General features: G+C 38.7%; 1 protein-coding gene across 3 annotated transcripts in view; it reads right to left on the bottom strand.

Moving 5' to 3' along the window:
* The window catches only part of sntg2 (syntrophin, gamma 2), a 109,992-nt gene that overhangs the window by 14,372 nt on the left and 73,793 nt on the right, over positions 1-21,827 (bottom strand). For all 3 annotated transcript variants that reach the window (XM_040023622.1, XM_040023623.1, XM_040023624.1), the window contains 4 exons: positions 21,723-21,761; positions 20,483-20,599; positions 12,938-13,009; positions 12,453-12,659 (listed from right to left, as the gene is read on the bottom strand). In XM_040023622.1, coding sequence (XP_039879556.1) covers positions 12,453-12,659; positions 12,938-13,009; positions 20,483-20,599; positions 21,723-21,761 — 435 coding nt within the window. The remainder of the gene's footprint in view (positions 1-12,452; positions 12,660-12,937; positions 13,010-20,482; positions 20,600-21,722; positions 21,762-21,827) is intronic.

Here is a 21,827-nt window from a genome sequence, read left to right as displayed (position 1 = left end):
GTTTTGTTAAATAAATGATGAAACAAAACTGATTGTTTCTGTTTGTAATAATAAAAACAAATTATCACACTGAGTGCCAAAAACTGCACTCTTTTTATTTAAAAATCCACTCAGAGCCATCAAACTCGTTATCTTTGGACCAACAATGCGACACAGTGTATCAAACTGTGCCCATGTCCCTTAAGATCTCACTGATGAGAGGAATTTCTGTTTTCAAGCAGCTGCTACACTCAACTCCTTGGCCACCCATTTTAACATAATACAAGTACACCACTGGCTTCTTTGACATAAAGTCTATTTAAAGATTTGCTAAAAATAATGGATTACACTCAACAGCACAAAAGTGCGTCCAAAAAAATAAAAGAGAAAGAACTGAATGTCACCTTACACTTTTTACTGCGCTACAAACTTCTGTGTTTAAAAAGAACAAAAGAAGGACAATGAATATAAAATACAACATTATAATCTTAAAAAGCAAATACTGCCCAGAGACTGACCTGCCTTGGCTGAGGGTTTGTGCTCTGAGTGCTTCTTGTTCAATACATGCAACCACAATCTTGGGTAAGCTTGCTGACTTGACAGTTGTCCAGATGACAATCGACATCCTTCACAAGGAGAGTAAGCCACAGAAGGTCATTGCTGAAAAGGCTGGCTTGCTCAGAGCGCTGTATCGAAGCATATTAATGGAAGAGAAAAGTGTGGTTTTTAAAAAAAAAACAAAAAACAAAAACAAAAGGATGACTGCAGCCTTAAGAGGATTGTTGAGAAAAGTTCAAGAACAAGGAAGAGTTTTACAACTGATACAGGTGTCCGTAAATCAGGAGCCATCATAACACAGATGCCTTCGGGAAAGGTGCTACACTGTTACTAACTTCACCACTCCTGAATCACAGACATCATTGGTGTCTTACCTGGGCTAAGGAGGAAAGGAACTCAGTGGTCCAAAGTTTCACCTTTTCAGGGAAAATTTTGCCGGATGGACCGGATAAACAGCGGAGAGGCTCAGAATCCAAGGTGTTCGAAGTCCAGGGTAAAATTTACCCAGTGTGCCACGTCCTCTCCTGGTGTTTTATCAAATCCAACACAGAGTGATAACAGATTTTAGACCACCTCGTGCTCCCATCTGCTAACAATCCTTAAAGAGATGCTGATTTCCTTTTCCAGCAGGACTTGCTCTCAGCACCAAAACTACTACCAAATGGTTTGCTGTCCATCATCAACAAGGAAACCCCGACCCAAAAAGACAGATGAGCTGTAGCTCAGCAGTGCCTCAAGTCGATCACCTCCATGGCATGCTGCAGTAATCCATGGTAAAGGAGCAACAAACAAGTATTGAGTTGTGATCTTGGGACATATATTTATCTGAAATTTGAACAATATTCTAATTCTATGAGATGCACTAGTAATAGTATTACTTTTTTCTCTGTAAGGAAAAATAGCAGCATATCAACCTACGGACCAGCTGATCCCGACACTACAGTCCTAGCTACCAGGGTGTTTTTTGATACAGAAACCACATCGCATTCCCAAAAGGGAATATTGGCAAACAGCAGCACAACTGCTAGAGACATTAGTAATTTTAGCTTCCCTTGTGCAGAATAAAAATGTTATGCTGCTGCTGTATGTAAGACGGTTTTCTACAGTGATTTAGACTTAGGAATTAGCATCTGCCGAATTAACTGGAGAATGTAATTGAGTCCTGTGGAATTATGACTCTAAACTCTCAGTGACCACATGAGCTCTCCGGACATAAAAGGATTATACATGCTTCCCAAGACTTTCAGATTGTCGAGTCAAAGATGCTGCTTGCTGGTATTATACCCACGTTTGGTTTGCTGTTCAAAAGTGAAATAAGATGCCATTTAATTATGCCTGGTTCCCACGGTGACCCGGAAAGGATTTCAGATTCTGACTGTGTGATTTAAATGGCTTCTGACAGGTGCTCTGCTTTGTAATATTTATAAATGTCCCTACTTAAGGGTCCCACGCACCAAAGCCCTAAGGCTTCATAGTGTTTTTAGCCTTTATCTTTGGCTGGCCGCACTTCAGAGGTGAAAGGGTGGGAATGTAGAAGAATTAAAGGCACCGCTGGCCGTTTCATGAAAAGTCTGACCTGACATGTGCCATACTTTCTTAATTCTCGAGTATAATGGACATGGCTGTGTGGAAGATTTTAAAGTTCCATGAGAAACTAAATGATACAGACAGAGGCGACTGCATTTTGGCTTTAAGCAAGGAACTCGACATCTGTGCTTGTGATTGTGCTTATTGCAGTAGGTGAATCAAATGTTCTTTTCCCCCTTCCTCAATCTGAGGCTGGAATTAAAGAAACTGGGAATTACTGTGGTAATAATGTTCAAATGGGGAAAAATCTGCGAGTCCTCGGATAATTCAGTTCTGAATTTAATGCGGCACAAACTGATTCACAGAAGGTGCTTTATACTGTGGTGAAAACGAAAACGAACAAGTGGCCTCGTTCCATCCTGCTTTCCTTTTCTGCGACGTGAGGAATGTTTTCAGAGCCGCAGCTCAATTTCCATCTTAAAAAGTACAGATGAGGGGATGGATTTGAATTAAATATTAATACTGTTTTCCTTTTCAATAATGAGCAGAAGCATACGGCTGGTTTAACGTGTTTAACTTCAGTGACATTCTTTGATTTATTTGCCTTACTAAATCCTGATCAAGCACATGTCACCGAGGTGTGCAAGTTATATTACAAATACATGAGTCTGATGTCAGTCTTTTTGCAATGGCCTAGCAAGAGGACTCGATATTTTAAAGCTTGGTCAGTGCTATGTTATGTTTTTGAAGCTAGTGGTTGCCAAGTGTGACTTTTAGGATGCAAGCAAGCTGTAATCATAAACTGTGTGGCTACGAAGCACACAAATTTGCTAATTAATGCTAAGTAAGAAACTAAGACACAGAATGTCATCAGAGGTATTATTAGTATGTATTATCGGGCAAGTCCATGAAAAATGTTCCAAAAGTAAGTAAAAACTACTGTACGAACACCTGGAGGCCCCAACTTCCCAGTTGTGCCCCATTTAACTACTGGAAATGAGGCGATGTCTGACTCGGTGAAAAAACAAACATTAATCTAACTTTGAATGGTGAAGAAGAATATAAAAATTCAGCATTTCCTTTTTTTTTCCTGATTTTATTATACATTTTGTCAATTTCTCTAGTGAAGCAGAAGCTTTAGTGAAGGTTTAAATTATAGGTTAAGACTGTTTTTATTGTACTTTGTTCGCATTTTACTTTCATCAACACCATCAAACCCTTTTTTGCACAAACCTTTTTGCAGCATTTCAAGATTTCTTTGGGTCCTCTCTCCCTCTCTGTGTCGCCTTAGACTATCATCTTCACTGTGCCATTACTGAAGTTATTTCCCCTGTTCAGGTCTTTTATCTGCTTTTCATGATTTATTTGAAGTTCCACATTTACAGAAATGAAATTCACATTTAATAAATGTTGTGTATGGTTCAAGAAAGAAGCCATTTATCTGTTTTTGTGCTCACGTTGCTGTTGATGGTTGTTCCACATAACGATTTTAAATGTGTTTAGTTTTGCTGATTCTGTCTTTTTCCTGAGACCAAATATATAAAAAAAGGTTTCCATTTAAATTCATCCACAGCTTCTAACCCACTAGAAGTAAACATTTCAAGTGGCCACAGTAGAATCCATAGATGCAGGTCATCTCATAAGATGCTTTTTTGGATTCTTTATTATTTATCAGAAAGTTGATTCTCATCAAACACATTAATATTCAATCAACATTCTCCCATTTTAGAAGCTTTCTGAATTCATGATTGAAGATGAAGCTGACAGCTGTTGACTTTTAAGGAGCGGACATTTACACAAAGAAAATTACGCAAATATGCAGGAAAAAGGAAAAGCCACGTTTTCATTTTCAGCTCGAACATCAAAGCAGAGAACAGAAAAGAAAGAGAATAGGTACTGGCTAAATAATTCAAACTTTAAAATGAATTATGTGTCAAAAGATGGAAATTTCTCGCAGCACTGCTGCCAGATATCACACTGCATCCTGCCACAGTTCACACAATTAAAATACTCCAACACAAAGACGCCAATGGCCAAACAATTCCAGCCGCTATAAATCCCAGAGGAATATTCTTATATCCCTCACACATTCATTTGTTAATATTTACACCCAAAGCATCTGTTATTCGCCAGAAAATTTAGTGTCAGACAATTTGTTCATTACAAACGGTGAATTTTTATGCAACCCAAAAATTTGGCACCGTGCAATTATTCGACATACGGTTGTGTATAATGCAAGTATGAGCTATTGTTGTCACTTCCTTTTACACCGGCTTTGCTGCAAAAGAAAGTGACAGTGTGCACTGGAGAGGCAACAACCAGACAACCTTCAGAAAGGGTTTAGCAGGTGGTGTCCACAGACCATTGCTCTCTGCTTATCCCTCCTGACTGATTTTCCTCTATCTTTGCTGGCGTCCTTGTCACTACTAGTAGCATGAGATGGTATCTCCTGCCCATTCAGGTTGCACAGGTAGCCCCACTCCTCCTGGATGGAAAATGCATACATGCTGTTGTAAGGGGGGTGCTGTGTCTCCCAGCACAGTCTAAAGCATGTGGAGGAAATGCCCCATTACACAAAAAAAGCTAGATAGAGCTATAGTAGGGCACCAACCTAGCAGCAGGACCGATATCGGCTCATTTCTGTGAAGACGAGCTCTGCCAAAGTCATTCAGAATGACCTCCAGCGTGCTTCTCATGGAGTCTGTTTCTGACTAAAATATCAGACATCCTTTAGTGGGACCTCTGCTCACAGACCAACAGTGTGCAGCTTAATCCACACTTACCAGAGAACTGGTGCCAATAAGGTGCCCTGTTCTCAAAAGTAATATTGTGAAGTTACAAAGTCCTCTGTTCCCATTTTGTTAGCATGCCACATTTGAGCCATATGACTTACAACTATTAGAAAGTCTACATAGGACATTACACAAAGCTATGCAGCAATTGAATTTAGCTGAATTTGATTTATATAGCATCAAATCACAAGGACAGTTGCATCAAAGCGCTTTATATTGTAATGTAAAGATCCTACAGTGAAACAAACTAGAGAGAGCAGACACAAATAAGATGCTGGCATAATAAATTGAAAGGCAAAGTGCTGCGTCAAATGTTTTTGGGATCTATCTGGTCTCGCACGTGCTGACTGGATAAAAAATTAGAAGCCAATTAAACTAAATTATGAAAGTTAACATAACTGAGAAAACAGGGGAAGAGCGTCCTGGGTGACTCCTGGCTTCTTAAGCTGTCTGTGGAGTATTTATGCTTAGACCTCTTGATGGACATGAAACAGCTACAACTACAGATTTCTTAACAAAGCACTCTCCACAAGAGCTTTCCACTTTAAACATTTTTGCTTAAGAGGCAATTTAATGGCTCATTGATGTGAAGACGAATTCTTTAGGTTCCTTGTGATAAATGCGCTGAAAGTAACAATAACATTTATGGAAAACTGAGTGCTGGCTAGTCGTTCTGTTTTAGAAGCAATTAGTTTCTTAATAAGACTAAATGAAAATCACACTGAACTTCATCACTTTTAAATAACTTCTCACTGCTGAAGCATTAAATTGGCAGAAATGAGCAGTGCTGATTTTTTTTTTTAACTTTTTTTTAACACATAATGTGGTTGACTAACACCAGGGTGTTGATCAGAAAAAAAAAATCTAACTTCAAAACTAAAGTGCCCTCAAAAGATGAAAAGCATTTCATACTCTGTCTATTATTGTTTTGATTTTAAAATCAAAACAAAAATGACAGTAAAGGAGAAACTATCAACTTTTGATTTCCATGCATTTTACTATTTCACAAAATAGTGAAAAAGTTCGTTAAAAACAACAAGCAGATGAGTTTCTTGCAGGGACTGGTCACAAATTAAAGTCTACTGCTGCTAAGCCTTCATTCAGTCCATCTCTTCATCCGTTTGCAGGTAAAGCCAAAGGCATACAACACGACCAGAAACCTGACTGACAGAAACACAGCTCGTCTGAAAGCAAAAAAGACAGAATCATAACAATATATAAAGAACAGCAGTGTGGGAAGATCTGAAGGAAAAGGTACCCAGTGCTAGACTTTGAAATAAACACAGGACAGGTTGCCCATAGCGAACAACTTCAGCTGATGACAGAAAAATCCCTGGAGCTGTGAAGAAGAACTTCAAAACGACAGTCAAGGACGTCACTGTCAGTCTAGAAAGCACAGGTGTGAAAATATCACAAGATCAAGACAAAAGAACGGGCAGCAGACTCCCAGACACGAGGCTGCAAGATGCAAATCTCTTATCAGCAAGGAGGAATCCATAGGCTGGATTGGCATTTACCAAAATGTAGCGGTGGAAAGTCAAAGAGAGGAGAAAGACGAGAAGTGGCCATGATTAAAACAGGTGTGAAACCAAGACAGGCGCTGGGGTGTCACCGACTGGTCTGTGGATCGGACTTTGAACCTTAATTTCAGTATTTTTATTTATTTTTTAAAAAAGTGATCTTCCTTGGTAGATTCAGTGCCAGGTAATCATATAACACCATAACTTTAGTTACTTCATAGGAAAAACAAAACTAAACTGATAACTTGCTCATCCTGTTAAAATATTCATGTTTGTCTGTCTTATGAGTTTGGGCACTTTAACATGGGGGTCAGTGGGGACTGAGTCACTGACATCAGTGTAACACTGATGAAGAACTGGGTTTGCTTCATTTTTCTGCTTTAGAAGCCGACGTGTGAAACATGAAATGTTTAGCAAATCACGTCCCGTCATGGCCACTTACGGCTGCTCGGGTACATGGATTAGTTTGTTTCCCAGTGTTGATTCATAGCACATAATGGCAGCAACGGGCTCTATTCACTTCTAGTTTAGCCTGGCTGTTAATAACTCTGTCTCATTGGCTGGCCCTTGTTCTCCCTACATAACAACAATCCTAAACACAAAGCTTTCAATAGAAATAAAAACTGAAGGTTCTTGAACTGGCCATCAACGGATAAAACCCGACTGAGGACATTAGCTTCTGAAAAGACTGAGGGAAAAGAGAAACACGCTAACAATACTGAACTGAGACTTCAGGTTTATCAATGAGTTTTTAGGCTTCTGCACATTTATCACAAGAAACAAATATTAGGCTTAATTGCTTTTTATTCGTTTGACCTTCATTGATTAACTTACTTTTGTTCATGTGAAAAAGGAGCCAACATTAAAAGGCTTTTTTTTTTTTTATTTTTTTTTTTTATTAAAAACAAACAAAAACAAAGACAATATATGTGCATATAAACGGTGTCACATAAAAGCTAAAAGCCCATCTCTGCTTTTCTGTGTTGTGTTTTGATCTCAGGTACAAAAGTCTGAAGCAAACATTAAATTGCACCCTCGTGCAAATTAGGATTCTTTTGAAGCTGCATTGTAATAACTAGTTAGCTACATTTATTTAATATTTAATCTGCTAATTTATGTCAATACTTCAACTGATCGTCATTTTGGGGACACTCCTTTTTGTAAAGCTGTTTAATGCTTTTTATTGTTAAAGATCGTGACTATTGAAAGGGCATTTTAACAATGGGGACTGAGTCACTTTTGGAACAAGCTTGACAAAAAAGTGCAAAGTGCAAAAGTCATGAACCGCCCCTCTTTTCTTTGTATTTTGCTTGGAAAATGTGAAATAGGTGTAGAAAAATGCGTGGAAATACAGAATGAGAGAAAAAAGTTTGTACAGTTCTAACCTTCAAAGTCAATACCTTACACTGTGTTGAAGAATACAGCCCGAAACCTTTATTGTTCATATCTTGAAGTAGTCTTCAGGAACAGTTCTCTAGGCTTCTCAAAGGACATTCAAAGCTTCTCTTTGGTTACATGCTGGCTGCCTTTTGTTCCATTCTGCTTCAAAATGATCCCACACTGCTTCAGTAATGTTGAGGTCTGGACTCTGGGGGAGACAATCCATGACTTGTGGCATTTCCACTCTGTTTTTTTTTACCCAGGCGTGATTTCACTGTGTTGGTATTAAGCTGAGAAATGAAACCTTTGGAAATTCACTGTGAAAAACAATTTTGAACCAAAAATTCCAAATCAGGATTCCTCACGGCTGTTTTTTCAGTCCACTTGTTGTGTTTGGCATACCTTTCATAGGAATGGCTTCATGACAGCAACATAATTTAACAGTAACTGAAGGGTCAGCTGTATCTCTATTTTTTTCTATTTCTTAAAAACATGACCTTTAGATACTATTCATCTGCAGCAGGTAGTTTCTTTTTTCAGGTTTGCAGATTCATCTTTTGCCCTGATTTTATCCAATTTCCTTTTTTTTTTTCGTAACACATGGCGAGATATGCATTTCTCTGAAAATATTGAGGTAAATGGCCTGTATTTATATAGCGCTTTACTAGTCCCTAAGGACCCCAAAGCACTTTACATATCCAGTCATCCACCCATTCACACACACATTCAAACAGTGGTGATGGCAAGCTACATTGTAGCCACAGCCACCCTGGGGCGCACTGACAGAGGCGAGGCTGCCGGACACTGGCGCCACCGGGCCCTCTGACCACCACCAGTAGGCAACGGGTGAAGTGTCTTGCCCAAGGACACAACGACCGAGACTGTCCAAGCCGGGCTCGAACCGGCAACCTTCCGATTACAAGGCGAACTCCCAACTCTTGAGCCACGATCGCGGTAACTTAACACACCGTGTTGATTATGGAAGTAGTATTTTAGAGGTACGGTAAGAAGATTTATTAAAAAGCAGTTGGCCCTAGAGTTTGGTTGGGTTGGGTTATATCCAGTCAGATAATGAAAGCGGCACAATTTTAATATCAAAGAGCTCCCTCTGTCCATCATTGCCACACACACAGTATATATATATTTTTGGTAGGCACATGGAAATGCTTTCAAGGCAACACAAACACATTATTTCCCTGCTAAATCAGCCCAAATACCAAATGCGCTCAGCCCTCACCTGAGGTAGCTGCAGCTTTCTCTGGATCTGGGTTTAGTATTCAGTGAATCCACTTTAAATATGAAGTGCGGCTCACAGTTGGCATTAGTTAGCCAGCATCAAAGAAATAACCTCCAAACATCTGCCCTCTGATGAAGCAGAGCCGACCACAAAGAGAACGACAAAACACCAGCAGGTGTTTGAAAAATCAAAAGTCGCCCCTGAAGTATTTCACTACAGAACGAGCACAAAAACACAGAGCTTCTGTGGCCTGGCGATGGCTTTAAATTCCTAAACATCAGTGTTAAATTAACATGCAGGCCAATAAAATCTACAAAAACCAAAAAAGACTGAAAATAAAGTGTCTTTCACTGGGAGGTTTGTCTGAACATTGGGAGGTGTCCAAGATGCAGCATTATATAGCGCCAGCTCAAATGCACTACAAAGAATTTGTGTGACTCATTGTCAGGTCCTACACCCAAAGTATTTCTGGTTGAGCTTTTTTTTCCCCATTTTGTGTGATATCACTTTGTCTGAAACAGTAAGGTTTTAGTTTTCCTGCTGTATGCTGTAACATTTTGTTATGCATGTTAAGGATGAAACATTTAAACCTGAATGTATTTTAGTTATTAATTTTAAGTTGCAGTCAAACTATTGGCAGCTGGCCTAGACAGCAAATTACAATGAGCTCTACATCCATATACTTGTAAGTTGCCAAAAAAATGAACTGATCTGTTATTATAATTAAGAAGTGTTTTACACATCTGTCAACTAGACAAGTGATTCGCTGGTTTGACAATCATCACAATAGTTTCCAAGGGTAGCTGCATAGGCAGACACCACTGTGATTAGTATAAGCAGGCCTGAAATATGAGAGAAACTGCTCGTGTCAGAAAATAAATTCAAGTGTTGCTCTTAGCAAGAATTAAGGAAACATTTATTTATTATTATCAGAAGAAATCACTGTTCAAAGACCTTTAAAGCTTTTTGTCCCAGCTGTCATTTGTTCACCAAGCCCTGCGATGTGTAATGATCATGTAGCTTGTTGGACACAAACTAAAAGACCAACTTTTTCAGACTTTGATGACAACCAGCCTCCATGAGGGATTTCGGTCTATTTGATACCCTAAATCAAGGGAAAGATACAGAACTCCGTGCATGTTTGTCAAACTGAGAGGAGGAATGGGCTGGATGGAACTGTCAGGGGACCAGTTAAGCCCCATTTGCAAGCCAGACAAATTCATCTGAAGCAGGTAAGGCCTCTGGCATTTTTCTGAGCTGCAACCAGAGAATTCAAAAATGTTGTGGCATGTTAAGCCTGGTGTAGCCATACGACTGAATAATGATTCCCTCAGACCCAAATCCAATCTCCAATTTTATTTGCACTATCTGTGCCACGAAAACTCTTAACTGCTCACCGTGTCAAACCCGACACACCAAATCATGTTGGTGAAATTCTATTATTAAAATAACTGTTTGTAAATGTCTTTGTATATTTAAACAGAAACTAAAAAACCCCAAAACTTACAAATCTGACATGTTTGACAGATTTCAAGTAATGGTTATTCATAATAAAACTGGAATTAACAAAGGTTTCCTTGGTCAAAAGAAAAAGACACGCCTGTTATTGGCTGTAATTCACCAGTGGGGAGAAAATGTGTTAGATTTTTATATCACAGAAAAGTACTGATTGTTTTACTGATTTAGACGTTTTCCAAACGTCCTCTCCTGGCTGCTCCCTTTAGAGGTTGCCACAGTGGATCATCTGCCTCCATCTCACCCCTATCCCTCCTGTGTCACGCCAACCCTCTACCGTGTCCTCCATTACAGCCATGAATCTTCTGTGGTGTACCTGACAGGCCCACCTTTGGCATCCTTTGTCCAGTATATCCTCTATCTCTCCTCTGCATATGTCCAAACCATCTCAGCCTCTAAACTGCTCGGCCTGACCTGTCCCTCTGATGTACTCATTTCTAATCCAGTCCATTCTGGTCACATCCAATGAAAATCCTAACATCTTCAACTCGGCCTCCTCCTTCTGCTGTTAGACTCACTGCTAGGCTTCTGTCACAAATCATCCCAGAGACTTGTCTCCAACTGCTCCACCCAGCCTGCACTCTCTTCTTGACCTCTCCTGTGCACTGTCTATAGCTTTGGCTGGTTGAGTACAAGTATTTAAATTCATCCAACTTTGCATGTTCACCTTTCCACCTGCCTACCTCTCATTCACACACATGTATTCTATTCCTACTCTCACTACAGATTTCATGAGTGTCATCTGTAAAAGTCCACAGAGACCGCTGTCTCGTCTCATCTGTTAACCTGTCCATCACCACTGCAAACAAAAAGGGGTTCAGAGAGCTTTTCTATAGATCTACAAAGGCACAGTGCAACTCTGTCTGATCGTCTCTATTCTTCTCCATCATCAAACATCAAGCAAACATCACAGCTGTACTGTTCATTCTCAGCATGAAGCCCTAACGCATGTCACCGAGTGTCACTTAACCTAGCTTCAACAACTCTTCATGGCTAATCAGCCTCATCTCTTTCTAGTTACTACAGCTCTGCACATCAACCCTGTTCTTGAAAATTGGTCTCATTCTTCTACTCTTCTGGCAGCTTCTCAATCTCCAAGATTGTGTTAAACACTCAAGTTTAAAAAACGCCATGTCCTCTCTTCAAGACATCTTCATACCATCACAGGTATGCCACCTGGATAAACACGGCTTTCCACACTTCATTCCTTTACACAGCTACCCTCGCTTCCACCTTACTACTTCTCTGCACTCCACTAACTTAACTCCATCCATTTCTATCTCTGTCTTTAATCATCCTAACCTGCTGCACATCCTTTCCAGCTCATTGTCTCCATCTAACCAATCAACACAGATTTTACTTCTTCTTTAAGAGGTGTTCAAAAACTCATGTATCAAATATAATATACACAGTTTTAATAAATACAGGAAGTAAATGATGAATGCAAGTCACTTCCTCAAAACAAAAGGTGCAATGACAATGACCATAGCAATATCATATAGGTGTTACAGAAGGATTTAAATGGCTTTCAAATTTTATGTTAACATTTTTGTGCTGTTCTGTTATGTTAATTAAATGGACCAGTGCACGATTGTACAGGAATATTACACACAAATGCAATTGTGCTGTAATGTTCCTATGCAATAAAGCTGGTATTAAAGGATTATAAAGCTCAATTTTCAGACTGTCATGTTTGCATTTGGAAGAGTAGATTTTAGTCATCATCCAAGATTATTGATGCTATTTATCTTCCTTCTGGCTCTAAAGCCCAACGGAAACACAGAGTTGTGCTGTGGTCTTAATTTCCACAAACATTCAATACTTCGCGTTCCTCCTTTGAGCTGAGAAAAAGGTGCTTTATTTTAGAGGCACTCCATTCGAACTAATATTCAAACAGAAAATACCCAAAAAGGGTCCGAGATCATTTTATATGAAAGTACTCACTTGTATTCGCTGCACTTCCAAGAAGACCGCCCTTTGGAAGGACTTCTCCCAGATAGCCAGGTCAGTGGCCAGCTCTACCCTGAAGGTGTGGCTCTGGCCGTGGCCGACCAGAATACTGAAGCACAGAGACTCCGTGTCCTGCTCAGGAGAATGCTCCAGTCCCAAGTAGAGCCTTGCCTGGAGCCAGCAGTCCTCTGCCATCCACAGCTGTAATGCAAACTTGTAATTACTACATACTGGGGGAAAGGTACGCTATTATTTCACTTTCTACAGCTGATGTAAGTAGAAGGAATCACTAGTATTTCTCTATATTCGCAGATTAAACAGATGAACCTTCTCTGTGTACATGCCTTGGTTAGACAGCTCCCTGAATCACTATACTACATGCTCAAAGAGGAAAACCGACATCTCTAGAGAGAGCAAACAGAGGTGATCAAAATTTGAACAGCCCTGATGCACATCACAGCATCCTTCTCATAACTTACCTTGTGAACCTTGAAAAGAACCTCATAGAGGTTATATGTTGTTTCAGCTTGTCCCCAGTCAGCAGCACTGATCTGAGAAATAAACATCAAGGAAGATGAGATGAAGAGGAAGCGTATACAAACAAGCTTTTTTGCACTTGTTAGCAGCACTTCCTCATCCACATAATAAATGCAAATGAAAGTTAGGCAGGTCACTTTGTTGCTTTCTGTGAAGCCCTGGATGACTGCCAGTGTCAGGGAGCAAAATGGATTGATCCTGCTGCACTCGGCACGGGGAGAACATTTACATCATGAAAGTAACACGTTGATTCCAAAGACTACAGCAAAATAAACCAGAGCCTTTAAAAACTAGGACTTCCAGGTTTTGTTTCACAAATAACAACTTTAAATAATCCCTCAGATTTAAATTGGGATTTGTAAATAATCCAACTGAGAATATTTTTTTATGGCCACAGAAAGAAAAATTAAAAATGAAAGTGACGGCTGAATTTAGTAGACATACAGGCTTACTGCATGTCCAACGCAAGGCTGGGAGCTTTATTTGGGGTGTGCTTAAACTGAGATACAATGTTATGCACACAAAGTGTGGTCATTTGATTTTTTTTTTTTGCCAAGTGGACACTATAAGCCTGATGATCAGTCATCTGAAAAGGTTACACGTATGCTAATAATATTAAATATCTGTAGTGTAGTTGATGTTTATAATCCTCTTTGGTAAGCAAAAATCCATCTTTTTTTTCTTTATGCTATTTCAACATTAGCTTTAGAATTACCTGAAGTAAGTATTTTTGATGATTTAATATTTAACATTATTAACTAAATTTCATGACTAGTCTTAGATTTGTACTTTCATTAGGTGTTAGCATCAAGCTAACTGACCAACTCCTAGAAATCAGAGACATATATGCAAGAGTTATGTTAGGAGTTACTGTACAATTGAGTAAATAATCTTATGTAACTTAAGTTTAGCTCCTTGTTTAGTTTGGTTTGGTTTAGTTTCACAACAACAAACAATCAACATTATCCTAGAAGGAGCTTTTATCATTTAGATTTTAAACATATTTATACGTCTGACTCCAAAGTACAGGCTGGATAGAATAGTCATCCTCAAATGACTACTCTGAGGACTATTCTTGATCTTAGGAATTAACACAACTTTTTGCAAAAAATTGAGACTATATATATAATTACACGGGAATAGTCAGTAGAATTGGTTATTTTTTGTTAGGTTTCGGACATCTTGTGTGATGAGCATGTTGGTCAGAGTTGATCATTTAAAAAGCAAAAGTGAGTTGTGATTCTTACAGATATTTAATGTGGAGCTATTGGTTTTAATTGTGTTGTTCTCTTGTTTTTGAGCCTTTTTTTTCTTTTAATGTAGTACGTCTTTTTTGTATGAAATTTTTTTTTTATTAAAGTTCGTCACACTCCAGGAAGAGTAGGTACTGCTATTGAAGGAGCTAACGGGGATCTTAACAAACTAAACAACTGAATTCATAAAAATGTCTGCTGTATCTTCTGCAACATTCAGTTTGCTTGTGCATAGAGAAAATCCTTAATTTGTTGATTGATTTTGTTTAGGTATTTAAAATAATTTTCCAGTGTGATAGCATCTAATAAGATCAAAGAAAGATCCATTATGTCCCAGGTAACCAAAATTAGTTGTGAAACTGTTCTAAAATCGTTCCTCAGTGTATTTCCACTTATTTAATCAGAATGAACAATGTCTACTGCCTCTTTGTCTTCTTTACGATAGGTTGTGTTGTACTGGTCCTATAAATAACAAAACAACAAAACATCCCATACAAAATCAGCTTTGCATGAAAAATCTAAATGACTGAATAATACGTAGCGACAGCCGTAAACATCCCTAAAGACTCCTTAATGTTCGCGCCAGGCGTCATGTCATGGACGTGGTGGTGAAATGACAGTCGTGGTGCAAAATCACACACTGTTGGGTATATTCATTCGGCCATGTTTTATCCCATATGTGGAAAATTTTGGATTTAAAATAATAAAAATAAGGCCTTTTTTTTGGTTTCCAACAGCTAACATTGTTGAAGTACTAAAGTAAATTTTCTCTTACTCTACTGAGCTGTTACTGTTGACTTCTTTTTGACACATCATAATTGATACTAATAAAAACATACTGCTGAATATTCAAGGCCTCTCGGCCTCAGGGATATTGGCTACTACCATTTTTCAACACAAGCTAGAGGACACGTCTGGCATTTCACAACCCACCAGCTGCATAATGTCTTTAGCTCAAGGAACCATAACTTCAGTGACTTCACAATACATCCATTAATGTTGTTCATTAAAAGTACAGCTGCTCACTTCTTTTGCTCTCATCCTGTAAACATGTGTTGGTCCTATGACTGGCCTATATCTTAACCAAAAAAAACCTTTTCATTTTTGTAACTGATCTGCGTTGTGTGTAGTGTACTGCAGTTCTCGCCTGCTCCCAGCCTGTAGCTTTTTCTCTTTATTTAAAAACTACGAAAAGCTACAAAAAGGGTTTTGGGTTTTTTCTTCCTAAGCTCACCTTCAAAAGCACCATTTCTGTGTCACAATTTTTTTTAGCCTCTGGCATACTCTTTGTAAAAGACTTTCCTGCAGCACTTTAAAGAACAGTTTAAAAATTATACTGGCCAATTATCAGCACTGACAGGTGAAGTTAATAATGCTAATGATCTCATTACATTATAACCTTCTCCGGGTAAACTTTAGGTTCTGCCATTTAATGGACATCAAATTTTCTAAAGACCAAGCAAAATCCCCCATGCTAAGAGTACGACCCAGCTGCAGAACCCACAAACCAATATCCTAGAACTTCACAGGACACCCCCATAGGTCCTTTGTCCATGCCCTACCAGGTTAAATCTGTTTTCTTGGGAATGAGGGGGTTGTGCCAGATTAAGTTTTAATGTTGTGGCTTATATATGTGGTTGAGTATACCAGACCAGAGGCCTCTCACCCAGTGTTACTAAAAATCTCTGATGGTTATGATTCTTTTTCCTGTAGTGATGCCTCAAGCACAATGACGCACAGGTTGCAACAAAAGGCCTGTTTGATGGTATCAGCAAGTGTAGTTTAAACAAGGCCAGGCTCTTGTTCCTGCCATTTCAACAAACAGCTGGGGTGACCATCACTAATCTTAACACAAAGCATCAGTGTGCAGAGAGAATTGTAAAAATGCACTGTTCAGACAGCCGTGTAAACTGACACAGAAACGGAGCCAGTCTGGAGACTCGAGCAGAGGATGGAAGTCAAAAGGAATGCATCAGTGTGCCTACGTGAGTTGCAGAAAGCATCTGCATAGATGATGAAATGCTTAATTTCCTGCACATATGCAAATGGACAGTGGGATGTCAAGTAGCAAGGGCAAGGTTAGCAGAGCTCTTTAAGATATCCAGTGCATGGAAATGCTGTCAGTGTGCTAATGAGTACAGAGACGCAGCAATACTGGCTGTTGTGCTATGTAATATCCACATATAAATGCTTTTGTCATCTTACTGACCCCTCAGAACTTTAGGCTTATGTTCATATAGCACTTTTATTCTATACATTTCACTCCATCAACCTCACATGTGTAGCCAATTTAGAGTCACCAAATAACCTTACATGCATGTCTTCAGCGTGCGGGAGGAAGAAGCTTCTCATCTCATGGTCAGGTAATGGTCTCTCCGACCTACTTGTTGATTTAGCTGTAAATATGAAAAGTGTCTCATACAGCTGAGTACCAGTTGGCGGGAAAAGGGGGGAAAAAAGGAAGCTAGCAGGACTCATACTGTCCATACAGCTGGCCACTGAAGAAGGCTGCATATCAGAAGAAAGGCAACTGATATGAGTGTTCCTGCAGAATTACAGAAGTGAAATGCTATTAGGTAGTTATTAATCCAGATCAGTGGACTGGTACTTGTTTAGCACTTTTCCTAGTTTAACAGTACTTTTTACTACAAGCCTCATTCACCCAGTCACGACTCTGATAGATCCAGGACCTTGCTCAAGGATACTTTGACATGCAGAATGGAGGAATCCTCATTTATCCTGACCCGCTCTAGCTTCTGACCCACCTTATCTATAGTTAAATTAAATAATCTTTCAATGATCAATACACAGCCTCCCGAGAGAGAGATCTTATCTCTACTGAAATGACATCTCAGTACAGTTCAGTGAGCTGTGAGAAGCCCCTTACAATTACAGAAATTGCATTTTGTTGACATAAGTGAATTTTTGTCCTTACTGAAACTTGCCTAACCAGGTCAATCATGTGGACATAAATTGGGATTACTACATGTCTTTGGCATTGACAGGAAAACACCAAGGTGCAGTATGACTGTGTCAAAGGCTCTACACAGAAGCTTGCCTTGTTAATGTTGCTTGGCTATCAGACTACTGAATATATTGTTATTGACTCCCCTGGAGGTAGTGCACATTTTACTGTTACTGGAGTTCATCATCTTCCTGCTGCAAGCAGTTCAGCCCTGTCAGAGACTGCCGAAGTATTGCCATTACATGTTAGTTCTGAGGAAGTTATTGAGTGTGACTTGAATTTAGATTTGCTCTCTAAACGTTCTGCTGCATTATAACAACATTACAAGAGATTATTATATAATAATTGATTTGTAGCCTTACATGTCCAAATAAATGCATTCCTTTTAGATCAACCATGACAGATCATATTTGAACAAATAACCCACTTAAATAACCCACTAGTGCAATTTCTTCTGGATACATCAGCTACCAGTGCCCAACTACATGTGACAGAAAAATGTTTGACCTTCAGACTAACAACCTTCTACATTTTATAAATAAACTGAATTTTAAATATCTTAATAAAAAGATTTTTTTTTTTAAGGAACAGCAGCACTCTGACCTCAATTAAATTGAAAACGTTTCCAATCATGACCTACCTTTCATCACGTCACAAATTTTAATATGTACTTAATCATGCCGCCTTAAAATTTTCAGAATATATCTGTGTATAATCCTTGGTTCTCCTCCACAATGCTCTCATTGCAGAACAGACTGGTGATTTTGAATATCTAACAATCTTCTATCTGCAAAGTTTCAGCTACTAAGAAAAAACTGTCTTGTACTTATTAGAAAAGCTAAATCTGATTTCCATTCTTTCAATTATCATTTAATTTTATTCGAAGAGATTTTAAAACCATAAAATCTTTAATTCTATATGTTCTAATGTTTTCTATTTCTTTTTTTTTTTTTGGATTGATAAGCAGAGATAAGATATGTCGTAAAGTTGTCAGTTTAAACTGGACCTCTGCCTGTTTTGCCTCTGTGCTGGGCTAACTGCTCTTCTTATAGCTCATTTTTAAGTTATCGGTTGCAGTAGGTAAGCGTATATAAAGACTCCTAACCATCTTAAAGGTTCTTTGTTTTATTCTGTGGATTTCTCAAAAGCATTTAATTCAGTATCGTGACACTCTACTAGAAAAGCTTTGCTCAGTCAGTGCAGATTAACAGGCCATGTTTAATTTGTACTCGGTGTCCAAAGACTTGAGCCCAGATGTCCTTGTAGTTTGCACAGGTGTTCAGCAGGGATCCAGTCTTGGACCTCTTTTATTCACCATAAAATTTATCTCTGGCACCAAAAACTAAAGTTAACACAGATGGCGCTACTTTTATATGCGACTACCTCTTTCCTTAATATCTTCTTTGCAAATCTACAGCCTGCTTTTGATACATTTCACACATCTCTAATTAAAATGTTTGCTCTAAACTAAAATGAAACCTGGTGCATTCTATTAATAAAGTCACCAGAGAATCTTCAGCCCACTATTCATATCCAAATTTCTTCATGACTGTAACATTTAAACTGTTAATATATATTATTAGGAGCCCAGCTCAATGCTATACTCATTTTTAAATAATAATGTGGAACACCCACCAAGGAAAAACGGTCTAAAACTGGATTTTGAGAACACACTTTTTTCTTTTTTTTTACGAGATGTAAGATCTTTGAGGAATCTAGTTTTATCTGCTCTTGAATATAATTATTTATGTATATTTGCTTTGCTATTCAGCTTGAAGCTGTTCCACCTGCTTTTATCATAACTGTTTTCTCACTCACCACTGCATTTTACATGTGGAATGGTCCTCACCAAGCATAAAAGAGCAGCACTCAACATGCATGAGATGTTTTTTGGGGGGTCTTTTGCACTTTTGGGTAACACTCATGCCGTTTTCTCAGGAAGTGTAAGATGGCTTCACAAGATTGGATACGAGATCTGCTTTTGCAGATCTTGGTGATGGGGGTCGCCCTCTTGTAAGACCCTTCATATTATTTTGGTCTGCTGGGTTTGAAATGTTATCCAGTATTTGTAATAAGTAGATATGAGCAGACCTAAGGCTTGCAATACCTGGAGTTCCTCTCGGGACGTTTGCACTTACAGGTGCCTGCCTGGCACACTTCAAGCCTGGAAAAACTTTAATTTGCTGCAACTTGTTCAAGCAAGAGAATTTTCTTTCTGACTTAAAACAAGCTTTTTACAAAATGTTTTCCCCCTCTTACAGTATTTTCTCTTTCAAAATAATGAGCAATTTGAAATGAAAATATTGAAGAAGAAATGCTGCACTGTATTTGTTCACCTACAGCCACTGTCGTCAATAGACATTATTATTTCGTTCATCCTCATAAAATGGTCAGGAAATGCTTGGATTCTGTTCTCAAACTGCAGCTAAGAAGAGATCGAAAGTCTCTGACAATCTGAATTTAAACAGAGCAAATACATGCACACCAAAGTTTGCTACACTAATGAACCATCAAAGAGAACATTAGCTTCTCCTGTGTACAGTTGTGTAAAGGGTAACAAAGACACAGTCCAGCAGGAAGGCCACGAAAACCTAAATCACAATTAATGTGCACACACTACCTCGGGAGAAAAACCACTGAATAACTGTGATTAACCAGAAACACTTTCTAAATTATATATGGAGGACAAAAGACACTTTAGTGTCCAGTGGTTTTTATACCAACGAGTGAACAGAACTTCTGGTACAGAGAAGGACAGAATAAAAGGCCGCATGCTCCATTCTGTACCTCTGATATAAACTACTAGAGGAATTGCACTATAAACAATATAATGGCCAACTGTCATTTCTGTTATTCTGATATTACATGTTTATTGTAAAAAACCATTCTGTAAGTATCAACATTACACGATGACACAGAGGTCTCACAACAATATTAAACACAAAATGAGGGCAAATTGTTTTCTTATGTTTCAAAACTTCCACACCAACAGGCTTTTCATCTACTGAGAACATGAGGACCGAGAGTTCTTATTTTTTATCTGTTGCCTTTGCTAATTACATGTATCCAGTACCACACCAAACATATGCACCATACCACAACCCCTCCTTTCTAAAAGCCAGCTGTAGAAAGTTATTTTGTTTATGATTCACTTTAGAAGAAATGATTTATAAACCTGCCCAACTCTAGTCAGGTTTCTGACCCACCACAGAAATGTACCTCCATATTTCCTCTCCATATTGAATAGGAAAATTGAAAAAACAAATTACCGGCGGACTTTTGAAGATATAAAAATATGGTCCTCGCAGTGCCAGGAACTTAAATGTTGAAGATCGACCGGGAGCGCTACCCTCGGGGCATTCACATGCCCAGCCCATGTGAACAATCTGCAGAGATTCAGAAGGATACATTTTCATTATTTGATTTGAAATAAATAAATGGATAATACACAAAAAGACACACACAATGAAAAATATGTTCTTACTAAGAAAATGGAAAAGAATGGTCTACAGTGCACTGACAAAGTAAGTGAATGGGGGGGGGGGGACCCAATGACGCAGCTCAGAAAACATCCATTTAAAACGATACTTTTCAATACAGTTCTGCAGTCTCAGCTGCACTGCAACAATTTCCTTTTATCTACTCCAGATTGACTTGGAAGTCTCATCTAAGCAGAGGAAAGCAGAGAAAATCCCAAGCACTGCTTATCAGCTACACTCCCGTATCCTGTGGTTAACAACGTCCACTGATTTCTAAGTTCGGGCCTTGACTGTTTGCTGGCAATACGTTCTATCTAAAGAATCCTGCAGTAAAGTTTCGAGTGAGCAAGTTCTACTTTTTTTTTTTCCCCTGACAAATTGAACTGAATTTTCATATTGCCCCGATGATTTTGCACAGAGCTGCAGTTGTATGCAGACGATGCCATTTTATACACATTTATAACATTTCTCACAAAAAACTTAAATAGACATGTGTATAAAGTTACTGCCAACATGGGATACATTGGTATACTCATAGGAATGTGCTCACCAGTAGTAACTAAATTGAAAACTTGACAACAATAAAAAAAGAAAAAAGGCCACGACAATAACTAGAAACGCTGTTATGGCCGTTCAAAAGGAGCTTTGGACGAGTGTTAAGTGAGATGAATGTAACGGCTAGAAGTGCTGTTTCTAAAACATCGCAGTCTGCAGTTGAGACCTCTGCTTTAGAGACTAAAATAGATATTCACACCCAGAATATGGTCAGAGGAAAATATTTGAGTTAACTTCAACAGGCTGTTTCACACATGTCAGGTTTCTGCTCATAGAGCAGGGATACACATTCACAGAGTGTCGTCCAAGCAGTTGGACGGCAATTTCAGTTTGATTTTCGCCTCTTTCGTGGTCTGAAGGTGTGCTGTCAGAAGGAATTTAATTGGCCTGTTGGTCTTCTGGCAATTAAGCACCTGTTCTCAAAAAGATACAAAAATTATGTGTTTTTATGTCAAGTTGGCAAATAATGACATACTTGATCATCTGAAGAGCAGTACTTGTTGATGATCTTTATCTATTAAAAGAAACAGAAATTAAACAGATATACAGTTAGAAAACATATTTACATTTCAGATTACAT

The sequence above is a fragment of the Simochromis diagramma genome, unplaced genomic scaffold (assembly GCF_900408965.1).
Source record: "Simochromis diagramma unplaced genomic scaffold, fSimDia1.1 OVJJ01000303.1, whole genome shotgun sequence".
Classification (NCBI taxonomy): domain Eukaryota; kingdom Metazoa; phylum Chordata; class Actinopteri; order Cichliformes; family Cichlidae; genus Simochromis; species Simochromis diagramma.
The sequence above is the reverse complement of the archived record's forward strand: the minus strand, read 5'-3'. Positions and strand labels throughout refer to the sequence as shown.